General features: G+C 34.4%; 1 protein-coding gene across 1 annotated transcript in view; it reads right to left on the bottom strand.

Moving 5' to 3' along the window:
- The window catches only part of LOC116505435 (sodium/hydrogen exchanger 10-like), a 104,101-nt gene that overhangs the window by 43,818 nt on the left and 42,543 nt on the right, over positions 1-17,740 (bottom strand). The window contains exons 12-16 of the mRNA XM_032212670.1: positions 13,852-13,933; positions 12,888-13,058; positions 11,173-11,303; positions 3,648-3,745; positions 833-952 (exon numbers count right to left, since the gene is read on the bottom strand). Coding sequence (XP_032068561.1) covers positions 833-952; positions 3,648-3,745; positions 11,173-11,303; positions 12,888-13,058; positions 13,852-13,933 — 602 coding nt within the window. The remainder of the gene's footprint in view (positions 1-832; positions 953-3,647; positions 3,746-11,172; positions 11,304-12,887; positions 13,059-13,851; positions 13,934-17,740) is intronic.

Below are 17,740 nucleotides of genomic sequence, written 5' to 3'. Positions count from 1 at the left end.
ATGGCCTTATGTGAATTAATTAATAGTAATTTGGACTTTAAATTTGGTTAAAAACCCATAATATAAAAAATACCAAAAATTAAAAAAAATTGATAAATTTGAAGACAATTTTCCATGTTGTGGCAAATCATGATGTCTAGGAGTTTTTTCAATATTTTATTTGTTTTCAGCACACCAAAATACATGGAAATTAGATGAAAATAATCAAACAGCTTTTTAGTCGCAGACCTGTGTTATTTTTTTCATTAACTGTAGTTTTCTCTGCGCTTTTTCTTTCTTTCTCTTTATATATCTCTGCATTGGTCTTTATATTTTAAAAAAAGAAATTTAGCAGCCAAATTCCTTTGAAACTAAATAATCTTTTCCCCCAGTTTGCAAGTAAACTAAATGTCTCAATGGACCCATCCAAATGATAATTCATAAATAGACTTAGAACTGTCAGTTTAGAACTGTGATCATGACTGTCACAATTTTCTGAGTAACTTAACTTTAAGAATTTTCCACATTCTTCCCCATAAATTTGCCTTAGAAACTGATTACTAGTCTCTACTAGCTTTCCTGACATCAAGTTTCCAATTTGGAACATAATTTGTTACCGTTCCTTTTTTCTGCATTCAACAACATTGCTTGCTATTTCAGGACTAGATCTTGCTGAATTGGAATGAAAGCTATTTTTCAATAAATCTGGGTACTTGGGCTCAGTAATTCTTAATTACTAGTTACTCAGTATCCCAATTATTAAGGCTAGGATATAACAGTATATGCATCACCATTATATAAAATGTTAGTATTTCTCATCATACATATTTTAATATCTATTAAGTATACCAACCTTGATGGCTTAAAACTTTCCTCTTTCACACTGTGAACCCATTCAGTTAGCCAGTTTTTAATTGTGACCAATATGCCTTTGCTTTCCCAATAAGTTTTTACTTCATGAATATTCATAAACCTGGAATAATTAAAAGCATATATTTTAAAACAGAAGGTAAAAAGTGAATACAAGATAATTCTCAATACTTTTACCACAAACACAGATAATCCTGGAATTATGACCATTAGTTTAACAACCAAAGTTAACAACATTGTTGAAAAAAGTGACTTATGTGTGGTCTACACTTACGACTGTTGTAACATCCCCACAGTTACGTGATAAAAATTCAGGTATTTGGCAACCAGTATGCATTTATGATCATTGCAGGATCCCAGAGTCATGTGATTGCCATTTGTGACCTTCCCAGAAGCTTCCAAGAAAAGCCATTGGATGAATCCAGATTTACTTAACAGCTAGAGTGACTAACTTAACAATTGTGGCAAAAAAGATTATAAAATTGAATAACTGCATCACTTAGAAACAAAGTTTCTGGTTCCAATTGTGATAGTAAGCTAAGAACTACCTGCATGTTGCTTTGGATTATTTTTCTCAATAAATAAATGAACAATACAATATTTTTGACATGTATAGTTTTTTCTTAAATCTAGTTATAGGATGTGTGGAAAATAGGTCACAATTCAGGTAATTTTTATGCAAAAGTACTGAATATACAAAAGAGTTCACAAAATTTTAGCACCATTGTAAATGCACATAACAATGTAAAGGAAAAAAAGGAAAAAAGGGAAAATGAAAAAATAAGGAAAAAGGTAAAGAATAATCAGTAAAAAGACTTATTGGGAAAATCACATATCATAATTTTAAATTCCTTCCTATTTACGTGACTGATGTAACATAAATATATTGTATTTCTCAATACTGTTTCTATTATTTCCCCCTTGAAAACTATACTGCTAGGTTTGAGTTTGGCTTATTATGTGAATATGTATATCAGAAACCATTCTTACTTAAATTTAGTCAAATTTCTGTTATGAATATATACTGTTAATTTTAGTGTTGTTGCATATTCAACGAGTGGTTTCCCAGTGTGATATTGTTGGCAATGTAGATAATATATTCATGTTAGTGATCCTAATTTAATAAAATGTTTTAAATATTTTCACTGTCAAAATATTTTTTTAACTTTTCTCCATAATCTGATTTAATACTTTTGAAATTGCAAGTTGAATTAACTGCTGCCTGTCAAATAGAATCCCAAATATTTGTTGGCTAACAACCCAAATCTTTCTGGACAAAGCTTTCTTCTTCTTGAATTAAGTACTCTGTTATTTGCTTTTTGTATGTTTACCTTGAGAATTCATCCAAACCATTATTTTCATCCTTTATTGCATTTTGCAGTTGCATAATAGTTAGTACATTATCCGCATACTATTTTAAATTCTATTTCTCTCTTTGAGTCTTGATACCTGTTATCTGGTTTGTTTTGTTTTTTTGAAAACTTATTTTCTAATACTTCCAAAGCAATCAAGAATAGTAAATGAGAAACAAAGCAGATATCCTTATCTGGTATCTTTATTGATTGAAAATTTTATAGTTGTTCTATTCGCTATTATCTTTGTTATTTGCTATTGATACACACTTTTAACCAGTGGTGGTATTCAGCTAATTCACATCACTTCGGGATAACTGGTTGTTAATTTTCTGAGCAGTTTGGTGAACTGGTTGTTGGAAGAAATCATTAGGGCAGAGAACCAGTTGTTAAATTATTTGAATCCAACCACTGCTTTTAACAAACAGTTTAAGTTCTTCTCCAGGATTTTGTTTAATGTAATATTTGTAGCATTTCCTTTTGCTGATCTGTACATCTCATGTGTGTTGTATTCAAATACTCTCTAATTTTCTCCAAAGTTGGCATATATTTTCCACATGGTTGAGAATAGTATTTAATAAATTTGATTTGCCATTTCTTTTGAATTTGAAACATGCTACTTTATGCCTTAAATTAATGTCCTTTTCTCAATTGATAGGCCAATAATTTATATGAGCTGCTACCTTCCTTGAAGTTTGGCTTAGCAAAAAATCCTTTTCTTGTAAGTATCATCTCCTTCCAAAAGACTAATTACAAATCACCCTCCCATATCCAGGATTTGATCTTCTGGCTTTTGATTCTATTTATTTCAAATCTTTGAATAAAATAGCTTTTTAGTTTTGCGCAGCTTGCTTTCTATTTACTGCCAAAGAAATAAACATTATAATCCTTTCATAAATACTTTGCTGAACTCCCAAGCTGTGAATAAAAAAATATCAGGAATTGAGTTCATTTGAAAGCTCTTTACTTCATTGGTCTTTCAAGATTAAGCTTGGAAGCAGGTCTGTTTAGTATACAAATGGATTTCATCCAGGAACTCTTAGACATGTAGGACTCTGCCCATCATTGTCGTAACTAGTGACAGTTGTAACTTGCTTCATTTCACTTTTATGGTATTTTACAGCTATCTATATATTTTTTGTTACATCTAAATTGCATTTTTTTAAAATGTATATCTGCCAAGAGGATGGGGTGTCACTGTTTTTTATATTGGGTTTTTATCTTTGTAAGCAGCCTGGAGTCAATGAGTGAGTTGGGCAGCCATATAAATTTTATTAAATAAAATAAATAAACAAAATGAATTCCATTTTTGTAACATTTTATACAGGTCAATAAAACTAATTACAATAATAGCATCAACATATTATAGTATCTACTCTTCTCATTTGAAATATTTAATTACAATAGATGCATGTGCATTATTTTTATTAATTGTTAAGCACTTACTTTCCATTAATATCGACATAGCTTTCTGCTGCACCTATCAATATTTGTGCAGCATCTTGGTTCAGCATTCCACTGTTATATTGCTTCTGATAACTAGCCTATATTTTTAAAAAAAGTTTGAATAAGTAGAATTCCAGAACTGTTGAATAATTAACCCATAAATTAACCCATATATATATTGCATCTAGTCTAAGGACCGTATTAGTTTTACTAAATCTGCTTATGGACTCCACTGAGAAGCACTATCACATCCAATTTGAAAGAGCAGTTCTATGTGGTTATTAATCTCTGATGTCATATTATTTTGATAAGTGATAAGCTTAATCTTCAATTGAGATTGAACCAACCATTATTAACTGATATTTATCTTTGGACTTCAACGATTCTAATTCTGAAGGAAAAAACAGGGATTGTCATCATTCTGCTGTTTAAATGGAAGTCAACTTGAATTATCTGTAATAGCTATTGAGAATGTTTTTCCATCTTAAAACTAATTGCTTACTAGGGTCATACAACACATATAATTTCTCTTTATTATAGAAAATACCAAGTATTGGATGAAATAAAGTTGATTTCCTTTTGCTTCTCAGGTCACTGTTTTCTCAGAACATAGAAAAGCATAGTTCCTCAAAAAGAGTTATAAGACTCCAAGAGAGAGAAATAAAAGGGTGATTAAAAAGTCAATAAATGGAGGCTTCCGGGGAGGGGCTTGCCGCCGCCGGCAGCTTACTTGAGCTGCCTCCAGAGTTCTGGTTCGTTATCTATTTAATACCTTAGATATCTCTTTTTTCAGGCTAGAAAAAAGCAGAGAGCAGTCGACTCAGTCGGTGAGAATCTTCTTTGAAGTTTGCAGGGTTTTTTTGGCTGTGAACGGAGGAAGAGATTCTGCCAAGTCTGAGTCATTTAACTCCGGTCAGATCTTCTCAGCTGTTTTTTACAGTACAAGGCAAGTGACACCCCCCCCCCTCAGGACAATCTTTTGAAACTAGGCTATTGAAAATTAACACGAGCAGAGACCAAACCTGAGAACTTTTTTTTTGTTTTCTCTATCAAAAATACCAGCTTCAATGTTATAAAAAACTCTTTTGTTTAATTGTTTTCAAAATGGTGATTTTATAGCTTCCGCATTTGTTATAATGATATATATCCAACTTCCTGGCACAGAATCAAAGGAATAACACTCCCTTGAAGCTTTCAAAGACTCTTTGTTGATATAGAGACATTCCAACGGGGTTTTCCTTTGTTTTTTACTTAAAGCAAAGATATAATGGCATCAAAATCGACCTCTGCGAAATTACCTCCTAGATCCACGTCTCCCATTAAGACAGGCAGAGACCGAACTTTGTGTAATTGGTTTTAAGATGGCGATCTCGTAGCTTTGGCATTTGTATATTTTTAGCTTCCTGGCACAGCCGACAGAGAGAAAGATCAAAGGTATTGCCTGACAGCATTCTCTGACTAATTAACATTGTTTCCTTGAAGACCTGCCAAGAATTTCTTTTTCTTCTTTTTATCAATTTTTAGAAGCTGTTAAGCCTCCTTGTCAATATAGAGATATTTTAAACACAGATGAATGTGAACTGTTTCATTACAATGCTAATTTTTCGAGATGTGCTTTGTTACAACGCTCCTTTTTGAAATTTTTTGAAAAACTTCTATGAACAAATAAAGGGGGGACTCAACACTTTCTTCTCTTGCAAGTTACATAATGGGCCAGCAGAGTTCGAGTAATACGTGACTAATTGTTTGAAATAATGGCACCAAAATCAAAGTCGGGGAGACGTTCTTTTAGCAATATACCTCATGCATTTGGCATGAAGTCGCAGCCTTTACCTTCTACGTCCCCTACTGGAGATTTGCTAACGAAAGAATTTCTTTTTGAGACATTTAGAGAATTCAGAGAGGAGATAAAGCAACTTATTACAGACTTTTCTGCCAAGTTTGACACTAGGATTGCTAATACAAAGGAGGACATGATAGGATTTGTAACTGTATTGACAGAGTATGTTGCTGGAATGGAAGATAAGCTAGAGCTTCTGGAGGAAGCCAATACCAACCTGACATCCAAAATCGAAGTGACGCAACAAAAAGTTGGAAAAGTTGGAATGGAAGATAAGCTAGAGCCTCTGGAGGAAGCCAATACCAACTTGACATCCAAAATTGAAGTGATACAACAAAAAGTTGAAAAAGCTGGAATGAAAGATAAGTTAGAGCTTCTGGAGGAAGCCAATATCAACTTGACATCCAAAATTGAAGTGATGCAACAAAAAGTTGAAAAAGCTGGAATGGAAGATAAGCTAGAGCTTCTGGAGAAAGCCAATACCAACTTGACATCCAAAATTGAAATGATGCAACAAAAAGTTGAAAATACAGAAAAACAAATCATTATGATAAATTATAAAAAGATGGAGCTTGCATTAAGAATCAGGGGACTGCGTGAAAGGGAACAGGAGAACCTGAAACAGATTTTCTCAGAGGCCTTCAGTCGTCTGGTGGGAAGACCGGGAATCAACTTTGATTGGCAGATTAAAAAAAATTTACCGCCATAATTCTTGGATGGCAAAACAGAGACAGCTTCCTCGAGATGTAATCATATATTTTGCTACAAGAGAGTCTAGAAATAGGATACTACAAAAGTTGTATAATACCAAGCTACAAATTGGCGGACAGGATCTGATTGTCTTCAAAGAAATACCACCCCAAATGTTAAGAGCCAGGAGAGATTACGCTTTTCTTGTGGAAGAACTCAAAAACCGTCAGATACAGTATAGATGGGATGTGCCATTTGGTATTATAATTACACTTGGTGAGCAAAAATATCGCCTCAATTCTGTATGGGAAGCCCGAGATTTCTATCATAAGACCTTGAAGGTGGGACATTCTGAATCATCTGGATCCAGAGAAAGACAACGAGAAGGACAAGATAAACAACAAATTACACAACTACAAGATAGAAAGCATCATCCTTCCCTCCCGGTAGAGCAAGGGATTAGAGAACAAGGACCTAGTGGTACGACCACCAGATGAATGGGGAAATAAGGCAGACCGCAACAACGTTATTAGTTATTGGCCATTGATTAAAGAGTTATGTCTGAACTTTTTATAAAAGAGAAAGAAAATATCTTGCTATTTTAAACAGTCTTAATCTTGAACATGGTCAATACTTTGTGACTTCTGTCATGCAAAAGAAAAAGGACATAGTTGCATACTGAAGAAAAGATATTGACTAGAGGGATAATTATGAACTTTTATATAAATTACTGATGATTTATTTTCTGGGGTGAAGAGGACGGAGATTGTGGTGGGGTTTTTTTTGGATCATGGCCCAGTTTGGATGGAATTGGGAAGGGTAGTGCATGTAAGAAGATCTCGGAGGTCGAATGTGAGCTATTTTGATATGAAAAATATGTTAATGATTGTAAAAATTGCTATCTGAATATCATGTTCGGAATATGAATAAGGGCATATTTAGGGAATTTCTAGGAGACACAAGAAAAGCATATATGAGAGGAGTACTGATGAATATAAAAATATATATGTATATATATGTACGTATATATATACATATATAGGTGCGAGAAGGTAGGTGTGTGTGTGTGTGTGTGTGTGTGTGTGTGTGTGTGTGTGTGTATATATATATATATATATATATATATATATATATATATATATATATATATATGGATATAAATACAAGGCAAAAAAAAAAAGAGTTGGAAGTGGAAATCAAAGGAAAAACTCGAAATGTATCTAAATTGTGTTATAGAGGGAGGAGGCACAAAGGGAACAAAATTAATGGGTTTGGAAATAGACAGAACAAAGCAAACTGTTTAAATTTGTGTAATGGTGAGAAGCTGAGTTTAATGTATACGAACAATGTAAACTGCTCATTATGGGACTAAGAAACTCCAGATAGTTTATGTTTAACATTAGTAATAACTTAAACTGTTCAAAATTTGGGTAACAGTAAGAAGCTGAGCTCAATGTTGGGATATTTTAGACTGTGATTGTTAAAATGCTATACCGTGTACGGGCTCTGGGAAGTCGGGGGGAGGGAAGGGAGCGGGGGTTTGGGGGGAGGGGGGGGAGGGGGGAAATACAATATGTGTTAAATTTTAAGGTATATGATTCCACTTGTATACTGTGGCTTTTTAATGTTAGCGTTAAAATAGAACAAGCTGAATATATTGGAAGGTAATAGAAGTATACCGAAGGGAGGAGTTGAGTGAAAGAAGAAGGAGAGTGGAGAGGGTGAGAGAGAGAGGAGGAGAGAGAGAGAGGAGGAAGAGAAGGAAGGGAGGGATTGGATTAAGAGAGGGAGTGATAGAGGGGGGGGAAGTAGGTAGTAGAGGGGTATGTAAGAAGGAAGAATGAAAGTTGGAGGGGGTTGAAAGAGGGTGTATGGTGGGCCAAGGAGATATATTGGGCTTGTATTGTAGAGGGCATTTTCTATATAAGTGAGGGCTGTGTTTATTATTCAATGTTATATGCCCCGGCTATGCACAGTAAACATGTGATTGTATAGAATGGAATGGAAATAAAAAACTTAAAACATAAAAAAAGAAAAAGAAAAAAAGTCAATAAATGATGGAACTCCAAATAGGTTAAGAGATTATGGATAATGATAAAATATATTAATAATAAGAAAAATAGAAAATACAAATAGGGAAAATAGCAGCATACATATTAATAGATAATAGAATCTATTATAATTAAAAATAAACTAAGCTTAGTAAGTGGAAATTTAGGATTAGTTAATCCAATTGTATTATTAATATTAATAGTGTGTTAAAGTATATTGCAAATTTAAACATTTAAGGATTAGAAATTGTGGGAATTTTTATATATATTGCCGGGATTGATTAAATGTTGTTAATATTTGGTTTATTAGTAGTCCTAGACATTTGGGATATTGAAATTATTGTGGAATAATGAGTAATTTTCAAAATATTAAATATTAGTAACTTAGTAAGGGATAACAAATAGATGGTGTAAAGAAATGTTATTTATGTTTAAATTAATTCATGGAAAAATTGATAAAGAATTAGAAAAAGAGAATGGTACTATTGAAGTTGGAAGATCAGGATTAGGCATACTTATTCATATTATTACTGTTAGCATTGTTTAAAAAAGATTTGACCCAGTCAATATACTGTTTACAAAATATGTGTGTATTATATTATTCTCTCTCTCTCTCTCTCTCTCTCTCTCACACACACACACACACACACACACACACACACACACACACGACATGCGGTGAGGTTTATGGCTGGTGAGGCACTAATACAGTGATGGGTTTCAATTTGTTTTAGACTTGTGGACTTCAACTCCCAGAATTCTACAGCCAGGCATGCTCAGTTCCGATTTAAAGAGGCAGCATTTGTTTTTCTCCTTTGCGAAATAAATTTCCTTCTTTCTTTTTCTTTTTCTTTTCCCTTACCTTCCTTCCTCCCTCCCCCTCTCTCAAACACACACACACACACACACACAAATTGGATTGGACTATCTCTCCTACCCCCTTCCCTCTCTCACTCAAACAAACTCTCTCTCAAATAAACACACAGACACACAGACACACAAAGTTGGATTGGAGGGAGTCAGGGAGACCACAGGAGGAGGCAGGAAGCCAGTCAAAGAGCCACACACTTTCCCCCAGCCCCAGAAGGATCCAGCCCAGCTTCACTGATTACAGGTTTGAAAAGACAATGTGGCTTTGCCTGCAATCAAACTACACTTGGGGAGGGAGAGCACTTCTCTCCAGCCTTTGCCCAAAGTCCCGCACTAGGAGGATGAAGTTTGAATTACTCCCCCTCCCTCCGACCCACACGTACCTTTGCCAACTGTTTCAGAGAGGATTTCAACTCTGCTCTTGCCTGTCATCATGAAAAAAAAAACGTAAAAGGAAAAAGGCGAGAGCTGAGGTCAGGCTGAGCTAGTTGCTGCCTCACTATGAATGACTCTGCTTAACTGTTTAAAAAAGCCTCTAAAAAAGCGCCCTCTACAGGAGGAGGCAGGAGAACGACATGCCTCAACTACGTCAGAATTTTTAGGCTTTTAACCCTTGCTTAACTCTGCTCGGTGATCATAAAACGCCTAGTCAGACTAGATGAGGCACATCGTTCTTCTGCCTCCTCCTGTAGAGGGCGCTTTTTTAGAGGCTTTTTTAAACAGTTAAGCACTAAGCAGAGTCATCCAGTGACTCTGGCAGCAACTAGCTCAGCCTAACCTCAGCTCTTGCCTTTTTCCTTTTACATTTTTTTTCTTTTCATGATGACAGTGGTGAGGCTCTACCTCCCCTGACTGCACATGTATGTATGTATGTATGTATGTATGTATGTATGTATGTATGTATGTATACGTTTTTGCTGATACATAAATGAAGGGAGACTAGTATAGATGTATTTCAAGCTATTTAACTCTCATCAGCTAGCCATATCCTTGCTTGGATTCGAACTTGGGCTGTTTTTACATATTAGGCAGTTGTATTAACCTCTTAGCCACAAGTTCTCACCTGGTGTGCCCAAATATGGGAGGGAGCATATTACTTCCCTTTCACCTTTCCGCCCCACTCCAGGAGCCTTCCAACAGTCGCTTACAGGACAAGATGCTTTGACAAAAGAAAAAAAACCACTTAATTACTCCCCTAGCTCAGCTGATAAGGGAGGAGAGCTTGTGGCTTGGAGATTTTCATTAGGAAGATGTGTGGTATATGAGGGATAATAAACAGAGTATCTTACAGATCCAGAGAAGAACCTGATCATTACATAAAAATATTCTCAGGTAAGTGATGTTGTGGCCCAAACTTTGCTAACCTTAAAGCATCCAAAGTATTTTGAAACTACCACAAAATTTTATTAGACATGCAAACAATACACTGGCTCCCAACAAACCATTGGCAACTTGTTGCAGCCCTGAGCAAAAGGAAAACCAGAACTTATTTATCCTTAGGCCTACTACAATGCAACCCTACCTACTATACTGAAAAGGCAAGACAAAAGAAAAAGCAAAAACAGTATAAATTACAGGTTCTCACTGGAATGTTTTTGACAAACCTATTTGAGTGACCTTATTATTTATCTCTTCCTAGTAGATCAGAGAATATAAACAACTTGGTTTACTAGGCCACTGATCATTAACTGATTCTTCTCCTTTTCGCCACTAAAACACAATTTAGCTTCTTCCAATTATTTTTTAGAAGGGCCCTTTAAGCAGTTCACAGGTGGGGTGCGGGTAGTGACATCTCAGGTTTAGTAGTAAATGCAATTCACAAGTGTATGAGTAGGTGGTACCTTTTATTACTATATTGTGTATATTTACTTACTTCAATTTATATAGCCACCCATCTTAAATATATGACTCTGGGTGGATAAATAATTTATTTAATAGTAGTGACCAAGGAATTATTGGGGGAGTAAGAGGATTCCAAAAGCTCTTACTAGGCTTGCTAAATATTTTTGCTCTCAGATTATATACATTAAATATATTTAGAACAAAAAACATTAAGGTAAACAAAAATACTAACTATCTGTGCAGTTAAGAGACGTAACCTGGCTTCCTCGAACATTTCAGCAATTTGTTCAGGATCTCTCTCAAATGTAATATCTGCATTGCATTCTGGACATCTAAGTAATCTGACCAATTGATTAATTTCTTCTGGAGTTAACTGCAGGAGGAAGAAAAGAACAGTAGTGTAACTAGAAACAATGATAATGATCAGGGGAGGATTGTAAATATTTTTTGATTTTATATTCTATATTAATATCACTCTCTCCACCTAGTTCCTCCCTACTTGTTTCTCTCCATTTACAACTATGCCCCTGGTGGTGAACCTATGGCACACCCTGCATTGAAGCAAACCAAACAGGCGGGAGTCTCCCTCTCCACTAAGCAGCCCCGTTGAGCCTACTTGCAAACTCCATTGAGCATGGCTTCAAATGTTCGGCTCATGTGTCTCTCCCAGAGAGGGAGAGAGAAGGCATGGGTATCTCCCTGACAGGATCCAGGTTGGAGTTGCCTTATTTTGCATGGATTTCTTGGCTTTGCCTGCAGCCTCCACTCACCCAAGTGGTTGGATTCTCATGACACGTGAAGCTGGGCAGGAGAGCACAGATAGATAGATAGATATGGATGGATGGATGGATGGATGGATGGATGGATAGATAAGACAGAGAGAGACAGCGAGAGACAGAGAGAAAGGCAGAGAGAGGGGAAGGGAAAGAGAGAGGGAAAGTGTGGGGGAGGGAAAGGGGGGAGAGAGAGAGAAAAGGAAAGAGAAACAGAGAGGCAGAGAAGGTGGGAGGGAAAGAGAGAGAGAAAGAGGGGGAAGAGAGGGGGAAGAGAGAAAGACACAGAGAGAGACAGAAGGAGAGAGGCAGAGAGAAGGGAGGGAGGGAAAGAGAGAGAGGGAGGGAGGGAAAGAGGAGAAAAAGAGAAAAAAGAGGGAAGGAAGGAGAAGAGAGAGGAAAGGAAAGAGATAGGGAGAAAGAGAGGCAGAGAGGAGGAAGGGAAAAAGAAGGGGAGGGAGGGAAAGAGAGAGAAAAGGGGAAGAGAAAGAGGGAAAGAGAAAGAGGGGAGAAGAGAGAGAAAGAGAGGGTGGGAAGAAGAGAGAGAGAGAAACAGAGAGGTAGAGAGAAGGGGGAAGGAAAGAGAAAAACAGAAAAAGATAGAGAGGTGTGAAAGAGGGAGGGGGAAAGAGAAGGAGAAGGAAAGAAAAAGAAAGAAAAACAGAGATGGGGAGGGAAAGAGAGAGGGAGAGGAAGAGACAGGGGGAAGAAAGAGAGAGGGAGGGAAAGAGAGAAATTATATTAGAAATGTTTTTTCTTTTTTATTGTTGCTAAATGTAATATTTCAAAGGAGCATAAAAGTGCATTTATCACATCTTTCTTAAAACAATTAGCTGAACTCTGCCTTGTTTATAGTAGTAAAACAATATTCAGGTTAAATTGCCATTGGCAGTTTGCGATAAATAAGTGGGTTTTGGGTTGCAGTTTGGGCACTCAGTTTCTAAAAGGTTCGTCATTAGTAAACTATACTGTCCTTTCCCACTCAATTCCTTATCCTTTCTGCATATCTACCTAGATTTATTTGCAACTTCAAACCTCACTGCAAGTTGAATAATGACCAATTCAATCGCATGATAAAAGCTAATCTCTTGTATTTAGTCATGGCAAATATGTAAATACCATAATATTAATTTATGTTTTTTCTAAACTATATTTTATTTAACGTTTGTATTACTTACTCTATAAGGATAATCTATTTTGATTGCTTTTTCTGCCATTGCCCAGTTTGCATCAGCCAAAAATCGATCAAGTTTTAACATTGCAAAAGTGTTGGCCTCCATTTTTCTAATACGTTGAATAGCATTAAACATTGCCATACGCTTTGGAAGAGTAATATTACAAAGCCCTATAATAAGAGGAAAATAATTAGTTATTCTGAAATGTGTATGAAATATGTAAGCATTTATTATAGTCTATAAATTATAATCTATAAATAATCATGTGACTCCCACCACCAGGAAATTATTGAAGACCGGATTGTTCTCTTAGGTCTTAGGGACAGGATGATTGCAGAGCCAAGGTTTTGTTTTGGTTTCAATCCGTTTTGATTTATTTTTGTATTTTGCTCTTCTAGGTTAATTTAATTTTTAATCTGTTGGATTTTTTAAAATTGTAAATTGTTTGGGGGTTGATATTAATGCCATACACCATGAAAATAATGTTTTGGATTTGATAGAATATAAAAATTTAATGTGATTAAAATAGATATAATATAGATTTATAGCATACTTATGTGTGCATTCATATGTGTTTGTGTATGCAGCTCCTGTTAAATTTGATTTGAAATTCCTTGTAAATATGAAGTTAAATTCTTATCCAGATAATATTACGCCTTTAAAAACTTCATTAAAGGGTTCCATTTCAAGTAACTGGAAAGTAGATGTATTTTATATATTATTTTCTTATTTAACTAAAATTTTGCTAGATTGACAAATTAATCAAATTAAATTTTCTGCAAATTTGCATTTGATATATAATTGCCATTGTTTAATACATTAATAGCATAATCCCAGACATACTAACTAAGACATGTCCAACTGCATTCAGTAGGAAATATTTCCAGGAAAATGTACAGTCTACTTGTTAGAAACTAAATAGAAAAACAAATATTTTTAAAAATGATATGTTTAATGTGTCACCTAAGGTTATAACCAGCGTCCTCACAGTGGTTGAATTAATAATCAAGGTTAACAGTGATGCTGTTCCAGAATGCATTAATATCTGAAACACAAAAAATTGTTATAATTAGTAATCTCATAAAATGTCCATACATTTATGATACCATATTTTAAGGGAGCAGGCCAACGTAGAAAGAATAATACAGATACATATAGTACAATTTCACCTAATAAGCTGACAAAACAAAATCAAACATAACCAATTATGATAGTATAGTCCTGGATTCTGAATTTTGTTTTGTCCCCATAAAAAAGGAGCTGAAAAAGAAAAGGAGTTAATTTAGATTCTCCATCCACACCTTCACTGCCATTAATTGTTCACATCAATATTTTAACAAAAAACTTACAAAAAACACTAATTTACTGTAAAAATTGAATTTTAAGAAGTAAAAAGGAGTTGAGACTAGGATGTATTTGTCTCCAGATCTATTATTCTTGAAATTATAATGAGGGAATTAGAAAATAATTGCAATAAAAGCTGTAGGTTTAAGCACTAGGGAGCATTAAGTTTCTGGGGAGAAACACAATGACATAAAAATTAAACAAGATAATAAAGGATACATATTGATATTACAACAAAAATTGGAATAGCTAAAACAGAGCCTTTGTAGTGATAATATGTAAATGTAAAAGTTGGATACTGAAACAGAACAAAATATACCTTCAAATTATTTGTTTAGACATGGTAACCAAGAGTAGTATGAACTCCAAAACAATCAATTCATCACTTCTATAGCACAAAAGACTGATTACTATCTTGAGGCAATGTTCTTGAAGCAGAACCTCATTAGTTAAAATATTGTTTTCCCTGATCTTCTAGAATTTTATTTTATTATGTTTTGGATAAATTAGCTAGCACCTTTAAGAAAATGTTTGTTTGTCTATAATATTTCTTAACCTCACAGCTCCCTCAGAGATCATGCTTTCCCATTATTCTATCTCTATATTATAACTAAAATTGTTAGCCCTCCTTATGGATCTTGTTTCAAATTTTAACAAAAGTTTATGTATTTTAGCAATTATATGTTCATTTGAACATGTGATTCTATTTCACTTAGACTTAGTCTTACAATGTTCAAAACCATACATTTTGTTTACTTTACATTTTTCTAAAAATTGTAAATATGACAACCATTGACATATCCCTCTGCCATTCGTTCTTCTCTTGATTTTATTTTCCATTTCTCTTGACAAAATTCTAGTATATTGTGGGAAGCCCCTCCCTCCTAGATAATGAAATATTTTGGAGAATATTAAAAGAGGCAGAATATAAGGGGACTTCCGGGGCTGACGTCGCTACAACACAACATGCAATCTTGGAGCTCCAGGATTGCTGTTGAAATCCCTGTTGCTGGACGGTCCTTTTTGGACCTAAACCGTCCCATAGAGATGGTGATAGAGAAGAGTACGTCCTGCTGATCTCAGGGGCATCGCAAAGCCCCTGATCGATCCAGGAGAAGCTTTTTTTTCGGCTACAAGAGAAGCAGCTAATGAAGCTGCACAATGTTGGGACAGCCCCCTGCAATGGAAACAGTGCAGGAGAGAGAGAGAGTGTGTCAAAATTGGTGAGATAAATTTTATTATTAGAGAAGAGAACACCCAAAAAGAAGTAGAGTAAAACTAAAATTGAAGATAGGAGAGCAAGCGGCAGATTAGCTTCAATTAAAACTATTGTGTTATATCTTTTTTTCTTTAATTTCGTTTCTTTTCTATGGATGGAATTTTTACAAATACCTCTTACTTTCAATTGGACTGGTCCTTTTTCTCCTCCTTCTTCTATTTTTTTCCATTATTTGTATTTGTGGACTAAGAATCTCTTTCCTCTAAATGCTCGGCCGGATCGGAACTTTTAAACACTTTTTTTCCTATTCCTAAACTCGGAGCTTAAAGAGGGAGCTAAAAGTAGAGAAAAAAGAAGTAACACTGCCATCTAGAGGGTGGAGGCTTGGTTACATCCGTTATCTCAAGGCCATTGGCTTTGCTTATTGAAAGGGACAGAGAGAAAACACATCTTGTTTATACAGGTGTTCTTTTGGAGTAACACTGAATTTATTTGAAACCTATCAAAAGTCTTGGAGGTCCTAGTGGCAGTGTTTACAACTTGGAAAGATGGTGCAACATGAAGAAGAAAAGGAATTAACATTGCAAAGAATTATGTTAGAAATTCAAAAAATCCTAATAAGTACAGAAAGAATAGAAAAAATCTGGAGTTTATAGAACAAAGAACAGAAGGAATGGAGGGAAGAACTGAGAATATTGTTGAAACAAGTTGAAGATAGAGTTAAAAAAATGCAGAAAAACATGAACAAGGTGACGAGAAAATTGCTGATGCTGACAGTATACTGAGAGAGGAGGGAAATGATACATGTGGAACACTAAAGGGAGAGGTAGACGAACTGGAACTCTATCTCACGCTTCAAAACATAGATGAAGAAAGGGGAGAAAACTTGGCAGAAACAATGAGAGTATTTTTGGCAGAAGCAACAGTGATAACCAAAGCCCAGCTGATGAAATGAACAGATGGAGCGTTTTGAGTATTTACAAAATATGCAATGAACAACAAGTTGCCAAGAGAAGTTCACATAAGACTTATCGAGGAAATATTTAGAACACAGATTCTACAAATGGCAAGAGATATTGGACTGCACTACTACTGGAAGGATACAGGATGATGAAATGAAATGTCACAATAAAACTAAGCTAAACTTAATTAAATTTTGAATATTATGTATAAGACAAAGTAATAATAGTTATAGTTAAACAAATAATTAATAATGATAATAATGCATTTATATATACTAGATTGACAATATGGAATTTTATATAAGTTGTAAGTGAAGATCATGGAGATGATGTGGAAAAACTTTTTTCTTATAAAAGATAAACAATTCTATGTAGAATAGAGTATAAAGGTGCATTACCATTGGAGGAGTCCAGGATGATGTAATGAAATGCCATAATATAAATTTACTTTAAATTTAGTATGTAATAATAGCTATATTCGATGAATGTTTAATAATCATAATAATTGTATACATATATATTAGATTGATGATATGAGCAATGGAATGTGCTGAAATGCGTAAGCTGATATATGATATTAGAGAAAATATTATAATATAATAATAACATGTACAAATATACTTGACTGATAATATGTGACTTATATAAAATTTAAAGGATGATTATGGAAAAGATGCACAAAAACCTTGTAATCAATCGACACACTGTATGGAATGGAAGATGTTTTTATGTTATGTGTTATGTTTGTTTACATTTGTTTAAAAACTACAAAGGTGTTTTTGGGTGAAACCTGGATTTACATCAATTCAATAGTCTCAATACAGTACATCTAACATAATTTTTGAAATCCACATTAACTATTATTTTATTGTATTACAAATATCCATGCCACTTAAATGTCAGGTCATGTTCTTTTAACTTCAGAAGCTTTCTATTTCTCAGTAGCTCCAAACTTCATCCAAATGAAATAGCAAGCTGCAGAATTAAATTTCAAACTACTGCCTCCCCCCATCTTCTAGCTATTATATTATGTATTATTATATTTCTGTAGTATTTTATTTATATCGTTTATATTTTTAATATTGTAATTAACCCAGTTACCCTGTGGTAAGATGGGTGACTAATAAAATTGATAAATAAAATAAAAAATGATACTTTTTGATCATGTTTACATCCCTTTAAAACAACATAATTTATAAATAATCCTCAATTTACAGTCATTTGTTTAGTGACTGCTCAAAATTTGTTGTTAAGCACATGTGATGACACACTATTTTATTACCTCTTCGGTGTGATCATTAAGGGAATCACTACAGTTGTTAAGTGA

Source organism: Thamnophis elegans, chromosome 1 (assembly GCF_009769535.1).
Source record: "Thamnophis elegans isolate rThaEle1 chromosome 1, rThaEle1.pri, whole genome shotgun sequence".
Lineage (NCBI taxonomy): Eukaryota > Metazoa > Chordata > Lepidosauria > Squamata > Colubridae > Thamnophis > Thamnophis elegans.
This window is presented reverse-complemented; position numbering and strand designations above follow the sequence as displayed.